Raw genomic sequence first — 12,639 nt, forward strand, 5'->3', positions numbered from 1 at the left:
GCAGCTCCACGCGTCTGTGAAGTCTTAAGCTATTACCAAAACTCCATAGTCGCGTTGAATCACGGCAACGCGTGCGGCAACAAGTCAAGATTTCAATTTCAACGCAGGCTGCCGCAGGGAGCTCGCGGCAAGCTTCTGATTGATCGACTCGCGTTGCCGCACGCGTTACCGCAGCTCAACGCGTCTATGGAGTCTTAAGGATGCAGAATTTTAGATCAGCTGACTTAAGGCTAAATCCTGATTGGCTTTTGCAAGCAATCCAGTAGGCAAAATAGAATCGTGTGCCGCTGGCTTAACGCTGTTTATCCGGCGCGGCAAGAGGCACCTTTTGCCGCGAGGCGCGCCCGCGCGCCCACCGTAACGCGCCGCGAGGAATGCAAGCGTGACGAGCCTTTTCCGCGCGAATGCGTCCATCGGTAAATTCATTGTCCTTGAAAAACAAGTTGGTCGCTACGAGAGCGGCGTTCTCGAGGAAAGGATCTACATATTACCTAACGCGCAACGAGAGTCGCTCGGTCGGTTCGCGCTCCCGGTCGCCGCGCCGAACCGGACCGCGGACCGCGCAACGCCGCGCGGTTCCGTGAGCGAGCCAGCAGCGCGCGAGAGGCGGCGGCGGCAGACAGCTTGGCTCTGGTCCCACCAACCTTTTCTGCTCCGTCTCTCTCTTTCTCCGCGCGTTCGCGCTGCCAGGGCCGCACGAGAGGACCCGCGAGCCCTCGCGCCGCGGCTGGGCTGAAACGGCGTATCCCGCCGAGCGGTACAAACCGCCATATTGTGTCCCGCTGTCATCTCTGCAAGCCCGAGCAGAGACATCGACGATCGGCGCGAATCGCGGCCCGATCGAGCCTGTCGAGCGACAATTCGCCTTCTGATCGCTCGCTTCGCCTTTCCTTTTCTTACGAATGTACGAATCGTGGGCACGTTGTAAGAAACACGATCGAAGGAACGGAATTCCGCGGGTACATACAAATATATTGGAATGGTGGAGAATAAGAGGATGAAGCAACGTGAAAAGAATGAGAAATATAGCGGACGAAAAGAAGATGTCTGTTAGAAGGACACGAGGACCTGAATTAGGTCGAAACGTCGTAGAATAAACTATTAAAATCTTGCCAGTCTGGTCGACTGTACAAGCTCTGCGTTTTGGTTTAATTTCACCACTGGTGACTATAAGAACACTCAAGCTATTAGAAAAAGTTGAAGATTGATATCCCATGTGAATTTTAAATATGGCCAGCCGTTTGCGAACACACACGCCGCAAGAGATTCATTCTCGCGCGCTCTCATCCCCCAGAGGATAAAAAAGCACCCCCGACGGGAAAAGAAAATTGTTAGACTTAATTAGCGTGCGTGTAGCGTCGCTGTTAATGAGAATGTCACTTTAAAACTTTTCGCTTATACTTGGCGCGAGACACTACCGTGTCTCGTGATACCGCGCGCGCACGAATACCGAGAACTCGTGCGCTTGTTTTACAAGAGAGATCGAGGGAAGAGGAAAAATATCAATTACGAGAAGTGGCATTTTGCCAATAATGTATCTATTGCCTTAATGCATATTCATTATGCATCGTGATTCACTCGAGTGCCTCGCGTTTTTCCGTATTTAATCTCACGTCGCTAAGACGTTTCTATTAGTAGCGCTTCTCTTCCCGTTCGGCGCACGGAACGTATCTCACGCGTGGACCACTCGCCTCATTCCGCGAGCTTGCAACGTGTCTTTAGCCTCCATCTACTTCAATGGAACGTTTATCTATCGCAGCTCCGGTAAAAATTGCGGACTGCTGCATTACGTATCTTTAATTACTTTTCTCCCCGTAACGCGATTCTTCCGTGTTCGTGGCTTCGTACCGCAGAGAGAATGTTCAAATTAAATTTTCGAACTTTAGACCGAATCAGACTAGCAATTGCTGACTCGGATTGGATTGGGATTGGCGAATAACGATTGTCTTCTAGCCAATGAGAGCCAATTAAATCGCTGGCTGCTTTGCTCTCACTGGCTAAAGGACAATCGTCAATCGCCAATTCCAATTCAATCCGAATCAACAATTGCTAGTCTGATTCGGTCTTAAGGCCGGGTATACAATAGGTGTAGTAAGTCTTAAGCTATAAGAAATTGATCAATCACAGTCGAAAGTGAGGAGAATAATCGCCTGTGATTGATCAACTTCTTACGGCTTTAAGACCGAATCAGACTAGCAATTGTTGACTCGGATTGAATTGGAATTGGCGATTGACGATTGTCCTTTAGCTAATGAGAGCAAAGCAGCCAGCGATTTAATTGGCTCTCATTGGCTAGAAGACAATCGCCAATCCCATCCGAGTAAGCTATTGCTAGTCTGATTCGGTCTTAAAGCCTGTATCAGACTTTGTCAAAATTCGCAAAATTCGCTAAACTTGAGATTAGTAAACTTTACTCCGATTGATCAAATTTCAATCTAATCTCAATCTCAATCCTTAGTCTGAAACGAACTTAAAGGCTGGTTTATGCAAGGCCGTAACCGTTAGCTTGTGCTGAAATTGGTAAAATTCAACCAATTACAGTCAACTATTCTCTTCACTTTTAACGGTGATTGGGCAATTTTTATTTTATTGCATAAATCAGCCTTTAGGCTTACTACACCTATTGTAGATCCGGTCTAAAAGATCGCGTTACGCGACGACGAGAGGCTTGTTCTTTCTCTCTCTCTCTCTCTCTCTCTCTCTCTCTCTCTTTCTCTATGGCAATATCGCCAGAGTACCAGTGCGGTCTCCTCGTGATTCTGGCGTAACGCTAATGGAGAGGAAGGCGTTCGCCAATCTCAACATTTTACATTGAATGAAATCGAGAGTGTGATCGTAGGGGAGAAGGGGAACACATATCCGTTCAGCATCCACCGATAATGCTGCGGGCGCGAGCGAGCCGCGGCGCGCATAAATATCCCGCCTTTGAGAAACGCGCGCGCTTAAAATCACGGATAAAACCAGTTTCGACCGGCGGAACTCTACCGTTAATGCATGCAGCAAGTATGTCACGGCACAACATTGTTCGATCGATTCCGAAAATTATTACCGAGCCGCGAGCTCGTAGCGGAGCCGGCGAGAGCGAGCCGCGATTTTTTCGAGCCGCGGATATCTTCTCGGTAAATCAATCGCGTGCGTTTAAGCGTGTTTAGTATCTATTTTTTTGAAATATCGGGAATTCCACAAAAATTTTGAAGATTGTTCGAGGGCTTATAAAAAAATCCGGAGTCGTTTCACTAAAGCAATCGCAAGTTGTAGGAATTTTAATTTGCAATGAATTTACCCTTCAAGTTACAAAAAACGCGCGACCGCGTTGATTCAAACGACTAAACGGGTGAAAAATTAAAAATAAATTTCTGAACTCTAGCTATGAATAAGATCCTGCGCAATCTTTATTGTTCAATCTATACGAGAAGAGCATAGATTCGTCGAAGTCGAACTTGAGCTACCTTTTGCTACGATTGTACGTACGAAACATCCTTAAAAGCAGGGTTGGCTGGAAAAATCCAGGAGGTGGAATAGACCATGGTAAATCCCGGTTTTTACCATCCCAGACTTCATCCAATAGCATAAATTGGCAAAAATGATAAAAATAACTAATACTTAAGTAAAATATATTTATATAAATATTAGTCATTTTTATATTCTTTATGAAAAAAAGATGTTTGTTTTCAATACTAAATCATATTAATCACTATTTTAAAAAGAAATCAATATAATAAGTTTTTAATTAGAAAAATTAATACACATTTTTAAAACGAGAACTTCGAAGTTACTAAATTTAAAATTAATTTCTAGTTTATGCGGGAAACAATACTTTTTGCAGTGCTTTCTAAAAGTTTTCTACTTATGTTATCGTTTTTAATAGAGAAGACCAGTTTTTGCCGGTTTTTACCACTGGACTTTATCCAAAAAATGTGCAATTTTGCCAACCCTGCTTAAAGGGGATGAAAAGTGCGAGAAAATTACTCTCGAAATTACTCACGAGAAAAGAACCAGACGAATAAATGTTACAAATATATTTCAGGGAATCTCCATGGCGCTCGAATAAAAGGTATCTCATTTAAATATAGAAGTTGTTTGTCCATATTGTACAGACGCCTTATGCAGCTGATCTATCAGGGCAACCAGTTTCGTCCGATGGCTCTATACAGCAAACCAAGCAGCGTACAAGTTCGCATACAGCTAAATCATACGGAAAGTCATACGCCGGGTCACAATTAAATTTTCCAATCGGAATTTATCGCGGCGGAATTCGCGCATTGTTTCCCCTGTTTGTTAGTTTACGTCGATCAAATCATTCACTTTTGACGAACAATTCCAGCATTTTTAACAAATCGCTAATGTGCGTCTCGACTGTTGTTGATGCGACTGCTACTTCTATTGTTTTATCAGTCTTTAACTCCGTAAAAGTTCATTCTATGTTGATGAGCTATTATGTGCCATTACATCCTTTAAACCCGACGTGTTCATTTATCAAACCGTTACATGTGATATTTAAACTCTACAGGCTATACTTATTGTAAAACACTCGCACGCATGTTTTACGCGCGTTTTTTTCCCGCGTACTTGTATTGTTACTAATAATAGAGCAAATTAAACCGTAGAGCACAGGCTAGCTATTAAGCTATTAAATCTAGCAAGAAGTAATCGTGCTCGGCTGGGCGTGCAGTCTCAATTAAACATCAGCTCAATCAGCAGCAAGAGGTGAATGTGTATCTCGGATAATTATGACAGAGTTGCATTACGGCACAAAAAGAAATTCACACAATGTCCGCGCGATCGTCAATTTTCCTCGTCTAATCACGTTCCGCGAGGCCTCGAGGATATTTTCGAATCACCGTATATAAGGTCGTAAAAAAAAATCCGCTCGAGAGTAAGAGAAAGCGATTACTTTGAGACAGAGCCTGATTCGACGGATCCCCCCACATCCATTGGCAGGCCCAGGAACCGATGGCCAATCGGATCGGGCCCTGGGCCTGCTCTTCCTCCGCTTTAATGCCGACCAGTGCTGACTCAGGGGAGTCATTATGCAGTTCCGCCGAGTAAAATTTTCGAGTATCTTCGCTGTACATACAGTATTGGACAGAATGGTTGCGGCACCTTTTTTAATAACTTTAGAAACGCGCATTTAAATTCAGGTTTACGTACCAAAACATTTTCTCTGAGGGAAGTTTAGTCGAGAAATCGTTCGAGAACGCTCAAAATGGTTTCCGAATAGCCACCGAGTAAAATATTTCTCGGAGAAGACACTGGGACGTAACGCTGAATCTAAATGCACGTTCCTAAACTCGCTAAAAGAAAAAGTGTCGCAATCATCCATCACTGTACCTCGAGAGATCTTGCGAGGCTAGATTTAAATCAAATGAAACTTGCGCCACGTTTCTTTAGCAATTTGATGCAGGATTAGTCGTAGCACTGATTGACTTCATGGCACTTGAATGTACGAGCTTTTAAGGATTTATCTCGAAGATAACGAAAAAATTCGTTAAAGATATGCACTCTTCATTGTACCCTCGTTTCAATCTTACCTATTCTTTACCTATATCGCATTAAGATAAGAGATAATCGTCGAGGAATTTTCCACGAAGAAGTGAGTCCCTATACCCGAAATATTTTCACCGGAAAGCTGCATTTTGTGACTCATCGCTTTCGTATTGGCTGTTTAATGCAACCAATTGCCGCAGGGATTCTAATTTATCTCTCAGGAAAGGTTCTTCCATCCCTTCCTCGAATTCCTCGGACCGTAGTGCATTCCCTAATGAACACTTCAGTCCTGCTGTCGTCCTGCCCGGTAAAAGGTGCCTCTTCTAATCTTCCGCGTACCCCCTGTGGAAGACCAGCTGGTTAAAGATATTCGACCAACTTGCCACCGTAAGGATGTTAATATTCACTTCTTTCGTCGTGGAATTTGTACACAGTTGGAAAATTTGTGTTTTTTTTTTGTTAAAAACATATCCATATTATGTTAAATTAACACAAAAACTTGTGTGGACCGTTTGGGACATGTGATATCTGTTAAATTTAACAGAAATTTTTCAACTGTGCAAGCAATAGGAACACCGCGATTGAAATTAACAAATGTTACATGACCGCGTGCGCGTCAGTTGTCCCCAGTTACATAATGCGACTACTAACAGCGAATTCGATTGCTTGCACTAGTGCGCACTGAGTGCACACTAAGGCCTGTTTATAGACAATTTTTATATTTAATTTTGTCTTAAGCACATGTTCAAAGAATATTTAGCCAAAAAAGTGATCTGTATGGATACTGTACAGTTCATTTTACTAACTAAGAAATATTTCAAGAGATATTTAAGACGATCCCTAAATATAAGAATTGACTGTAAACAAGCCTTAGTGTGCACTCAGTACGCACTAGTGCGAGCAATATGCGCAATCTGCAGGAGCCTCATTCTCGAAAAATATCGTATGCAACGTTTCTCAAGATTAAAACCCCACGCTAGAAGTTCAGTCTAGTTTCTTTGAAACCGAGAAGAGACATAAGAAGGATCCTCTTTGCGAAGCAGAGGCTCGATCATGAATCTTTTTCCTCTAGTGAACTCGTGAAAAGAACTCGTGAAAAAAATTTCATTGAAAAATTCAATATTCGTCAATGAAATTGTTCACTTTCCACGAGTTTACGCTAGACGAAAGGATCCACGATCAAGCGCCAGGTCTAATCCGGAACGAACCCAGGGGCTCAATCGCGAATCTTTTTCTCTAACGTGAACGCGTGAAAAGTGAAAAATCCCACGGATAAATATTAAACTCGTCAATGAAGTTCACGCTAGAGAAAAGGATTCATGATCGAGGGCCAGCTCTCCACGATCCCCGATCGCGCGGCAGCGAATCGCCATTCGATCGACGGCCCCTTTCTAACGCGCCTTCCTCTTCTTCCCTCTTCCCGTTGGACTTCCGGCTCTTTCGAGTCACGGTACCACGGGATAACGGGCCTCTTCTTTTCCGTGCTTCCAGGGAGGTAACGTGAATGAGTGACGACGTCACGATGCGTATGTCGCCGTCGCTGGGGTTGGTGCTCGTGGCAGCGGTCACGCTGCTAGCAAGTGCGAATGCTAACGCGGAGACGTCCCTACGCATCGACTCGGACGTGGCTACGTCGTCGCCGTCGTTGCTGCCGTCGGCACCGACATCGCCGACGCATCGCCTCGCAACGAAGGATCACGACCAGTTGATAGCCGGGATGGAGACCACTCTGCTCCCCCTCCTGGGCTTAACGAGGAGACCGAGGCCGCAAGGTGAGGCCCACATCCCGGACTCCCTCAGGAAGCTTCACTCCCGTCAGCACGCCTTCGCGGACTCCGGCATCGTGGACATCGCCAAGTCGGGCATTCACGCGCGATCGGCCAACACTGTTCGCTCGTTTCCACACATCGGTAAGTTGGACTATTCTGACTTGGCGCGTACGGTGGTTGGGAGGTGACAACTCGCACAATTTTGAACGTAAATCTAAAAAAATAACGTTGCATTAATTGAAAATAGTTCAAGGTAATCTTAATTCGATAACAGCATTAATAATGTCGCATTAACGGCATTAAATTTAAAATAACTGAAGATAATCCTGTTAATTCGATAACGGTATTAACCCTTTGAAGCATGGTGGTAACCCACGTTACCACCTCAACTTCTTTACTTTTTGGCCATTTGAGTTGAGGAACGTGCATTTAGATTCAGCGGGTCAGTTCTGTATCTTGCAATACAGTGAAAATGCTACAAGCGAGTGGCTTTGTCTCTTTCTAAGGGGACGATTAGAAAGGGATAAAGCTTTCAGCATCTTAGCTTTAGTAAGCACCCTTACTCCCTTTTTGGGTGTCAACGAGCAAAATAGTTGCGAAATCACTAAGTACGGCCGTTCAGAAATTACTTGTTAACAGCGTCGGCAATAGAAATTCTGGTGAATGTACATTAACGGCTTGTTTCACGGATTATCCTTCTCAACGAGTTTACCTTACTGTGTCCTAAAACGACGAATGTGTAAACGCGTAAAATGTATTCTATCGGTACGTGTGAGCAAACGCGAGAATCTCTACCGTGCATTCGCGAATCGTGAATCATTGAACGATGGCAAGAACTAGCGAGTTGTGGAATTCTTAATTCGAAAACAGGTTGGCGACTCTTTCGACTCTCAGTGAAAGTGCAGTAGTAAACGGAATGCAATGTGCGTTGCCCGTTATCAATCGTCATTCCATCGACGTCGCCGGCAAACGTGAATGACAAATTTTCGAGCTGTAGGGCCCGATAATTCCGTACCCTTTTGCATATCGACGTGACTTTGTATGACCGGAATCCCGAGGCGATCTCTCATTTTAAATAACGTTAACGAGTAACGTCGATTGTGTCGCCTGCGTTGAAAGGGAATCTGGAATACAGAATCTTGCAAGGTTGACGTAAAAGCAAAGCGTCGATCGGTTACGAAGCACCTGTAACGATAATTCTGCGACGCATATGAAGAATACTCTTCTCTCCTCCGCTTTATGCGCACGAATTTCTTAGGCTGCTTTTCTTTTCGAAAACACGTTTTCGACACACAAGCGACACATGTCGCTTCCATTCGGAATTGAATTCAAACTCCATCGACACTTTTCGACCCTGCTCGGGAGGAGAGTGTTTTTGACCGAAGAACGCATCCGCTCCGATAGAATTTCGATAGAACCTCTTTTCGACCTTTTCTTAAAATTATTTAAATCTTGGCTATTTCTCAGTGGCAAATTGTGCTCGAGTGTGTTAACTTGTGTTGATTTGTGTCTCCTGAAAGGAAAGCAGCCTTAGTCACGCGTGTAATTTCGGGAAGGCATTATCCCATAAATTACAGGTTTACGTTAAGCACAACTGGCGTAATTAGCCTAATTGGCGTAACTGTCGGCATTGAGGTTTATCCCAAGTCGCTGTGCAGGAAACGTGATCCTCTCTTTCCCCTTGTAAAAAACAAAATCCATCATCATTCAGCGAACGTAACGTGTCGTAAATGAACTTCGCATATAAAGCTTCAAAGCTATTTAAGAAGCGTATACAAATTTCCGTTTTAGACGATTAGTCACAATTTTTCTTGTAAATTCTCATCGAATATTAATTTATATAACCATGAAATCGCTGGAATGCCATTCTTCTCTTCACGCAGGAGGCGAGTCGCGCGAACGCAACGTATTACGTACATAGGTACACGTTCGAAGGCGTCCCTAGACTCCATCGACACTTTTCGACCCTGCTCGGGAGTCGATTGTGTTTTAAGGAGCCAATTACATCCAAGTTCGATCTCCTTTGTGTAACAATATTTCGCCGGAAATCTAATGTACTTTGCGCCCACGTTCGAAAAACAGGGGACTGAACTATTCAGAAAGTAACTTTCTAATTGTAATTGGCTCCTTAAAACACAATCGACTCCCAGTCTAGGGACGCCTTCGAATGTACGTAATACGTTGCGTTCGCGCGACTCGCCTCCTGCGTGAAGAGAAGAATGGCATTCGAGCGATTTCATGGTTGTTCAACCGACAAAGGGCTTTTCGAGCCACAATGATTGCCGGGAACGTGCCGTGGGTTCCGCACTCTCGAGTGTCCCTCGGGAGGTGCCTCGGAAACAAAAGAAAAAGGGATCGAACTCCTTACACGCTCTATCTTTTCTGAGCGTATTATCCCTCGATGATGAGACCGCCTTGGAATGCCCGAAGGGACTCTTGGAGGTCCGAGCGCGGATGATATTTTTTCGCTCCTTGGAGGTCCAGCTTCCGTCCCAATGATTCACATCCGGATATTAGGCTTAGGTAGGCCGGCATTCCGATTGTTCTTCGCATCCCGGCGTCGTTACGGATAGCCGTTCGAAGAGCGGGCTTCTTGAAGCTAAGCGTCGGAGAAGCGATGATATAATGTAGGAGAAAGTGCCGAGAGCAATTAAGGAAGATACGCGATGGAAAGCGAAGCGGGCACATCGCGGGGGACCCCCGCAAGCCATTTTGATAAAAATGTATCCGTCACGTCCGCGTTGGGGGGTGGGGGCTAAATCGCCGAAAACGTGTTGGCACCAAATATCGCCTGTGTACCCAATATATTGATATCTGTGGGCAGAATTGTGTGTAAAGTAGGATAATTAGCTTATTTTATGAACAACACCGGTATTTTTAATATAGTTGTAACGATAATGACACTTTTACAAAATGACGTCGGCTGATCTAGCGACAGGGGCTTACGGGAAATAGTGTAGTTGTAATATTGTTTTTTTTTCCAAATCCAAGAGTACCATGTTAGAGAGTACGAATCAGAGAATCGAATGATGGTATTACAATTAAACGTCAAAACATGTTTAACAATTATTATTAACAATTAATTTAATATTAAGCTCACAAGTAGGCCACACTAATAGAAACGCGTTTCAAAAAATGGCACTTTCCATTTCGTTACAAAATTTGCGAAAAAAAACTAAGCAAACGCTTACATTTGCCAGTTGGTGACAAATAAAGTGATGTCTGTCCGTCATTTTAAGCTTTCCGAACTTTTTTCGGCCATTTTTGTGGCCACAGGGATAAGAAATAATAGTTAGGGTAGGCGACATTTGGTGCCACTACCTTGTTCATTTTCGTGCGCCTTTGTCGTGAGCTTCTCGGCCGATCGAGATTACGTCGCTTTTCGGTCTCTGAGTTAGGATACGAGACGTTTAACTTTGGTGTGACGCATAAATCTTGGTTGTTCGACACTTTCTATTTGTTCCGCAATCCTCGATGGTTAAATAAAACATGGGCTCGTTAGGAACTTTGTCTGTTTTATCACGTTTGTTATGAAAATTTGCAAGTAAAATCCGACGACACCTCGAGCGCGTCACCAGTATACGTGCTAGAAGAAACACTCATCTTGTAGTTTGTTTACAAACGACATTATTCCGATACTTAGAAGATTACGTGTGCACGCCTTCCAGGCACATTGTGACGTGGTGATTAAAAAAAAACTATTAGTATCGCGCAATTTCATTGCAATTGAAAATTGTAGAGCTAAAGCCCGTATCAGACTACGGGTTGAGATGGAGATTTGATTGAAATTTGACCAATCAGCGTAAAGTTTACTAATATCAAGTTTAACGCATTTTACTCTGATCAAACCTCAATCTAATCTCAATCTCAATCTAATCTCAATCCGTAGTCTGATACAGGCTTTAGATTTTCAATTTTCAATTGTAACTGATAGTTTTTTAATCACTACGCAACAATGTGCCTGGAAAACTACGGATTGAGATTTGATCAATCAGAGTAAAATTCGTTAAACTTGACATCAGTAAACGTTAGTCTGATTGGTCAAATCTCAATCTAATCTCAATCTGTAGTCTGATACGGGATTTAGATCTTCAATTCTCAATTGTAAAGTAACGAAATTGCGCGATACTGATAGTTTTTTTTATTACTACGCAACAATGTGCCTGGAAAATTACGGATTGAGACTTGATCAATCAGAGTAAAATTCGTTAAACTTGACATCAATAAATGTTACTCTGATTGATCAAATTTCAGTCTAATCCCAATCTCAATCCGTAGTCTGATACTTAATACTGTCGATGGATTAATATCTTAAAGTAATTAAGGTAATCAAACGATATGTAATTCAGGAATCTATAGAGGCGAATACAGTTCGCATTATATACATTCAATTATCTGTGAGAATTAAATGCGTTACAATTGCAACAATTCTAACAAATCCCATGGGAGAAAGCACGACGGTGCTTTCGTAGTTAATTCGCTCTGTTCCTCGTCACTGTTCTATTCTACGAAACAATTGTTAGGATCGGATTATATATAAAACTCTAACAAGCAGCTCTTTGATACCTCTGCTGCCTTGCCTCGACAGAAATTGCTAGATTCTGCGTACTTATGTAGGCATGTGTCGGCCGGTGTCGAGCGCGCGCGCGTGTGTGCGTTACGTAGGGGATTCAGCGACGTCTTACGAAATTTACATACGCATTACAGCTGCGTCTGTGCGGCTGCATCCACTGTTTTCGAGCCGTTTCCGAGGAACAACTGCGTCATACGTTGAACATTATTAGCTATTTTCGTAGAAGCGTAACTTAAATTACGCGCGCGCTCGCGCGCCTCGTGCGTCGTAAAATATTTGCGTGGGTCACGCGAACGGAAAATTATTCCGGCCGGCACTCCTTATTGACATAAATGCTGCGGGATAATAAACACGCCGGATAAATTCGCCGGCGCGGCGAACAGGAAATTTAAAGAATCGCCTCCTCTGCATTTCTAGGCAGCCTGCCCACCGGATCCACATGATTTATTCTTAATTCGCTCGCGGGCTGTGAGATAACACGCCTGAAAAACGTTTAAAAGTTTCGCAGAAAACGAAGAGGCGCGGATTCTGTCTTTAGTGCGACGATTTTTCCTATCTGCGTTGTACTTTTAATTCGTCAATCGTTTCTCCACTGCGAACAACCGAAACTTGATTTCTTTTTTAATTTAAATTTTCTCGAGACACGAAGAACGCTTGGTTTAATTGCAGTTACATTACTCTCTCTGCGTTTTATTAAGTATTCCTCGGTCCATGTTCCGAATCCTCTTTCGTCGATAAAAGTACCACTGGAATTGACTTGGAAGGATTCTTATTGGCTGAAAAGATTTTTTAAGGCCCGAGTTCACGATG

General features: G+C 43.6%; 1 protein-coding gene across 3 annotated transcripts in view; it reads left to right on the plus strand.

Annotated features, from left to right (window-relative positions):
• The window catches only part of LOC105560857 (protein decapentaplegic-like), a 26,908-nt gene that overhangs the window by 6,454 nt on the left and 7,815 nt on the right, over positions 1 to 12,639 (plus strand). For all 3 annotated transcript variants that reach the window (XM_012010340.1, XM_012010339.1, XM_012010338.1), the window contains exon 2: positions 6,979 to 7,397. In XM_012010340.1, the coding sequence (XP_011865730.1) occupies positions 6,992 to 7,397 (406 nt within the window). In that variant the 5' untranslated portion in view covers positions 6,979 to 6,991. The remainder of the gene's footprint in view (positions 1 to 6,978; positions 7,398 to 12,639) is intronic.

This window comes from Vollenhovia emeryi, unplaced genomic scaffold (assembly GCF_000949405.1).
Source record: "Vollenhovia emeryi isolate VEMERY1.0 unplaced genomic scaffold, V.emery_V1.0 DF939218.1, whole genome shotgun sequence".
Lineage (NCBI taxonomy): Eukaryota > Metazoa > Arthropoda > Insecta > Hymenoptera > Formicidae > Vollenhovia > Vollenhovia emeryi.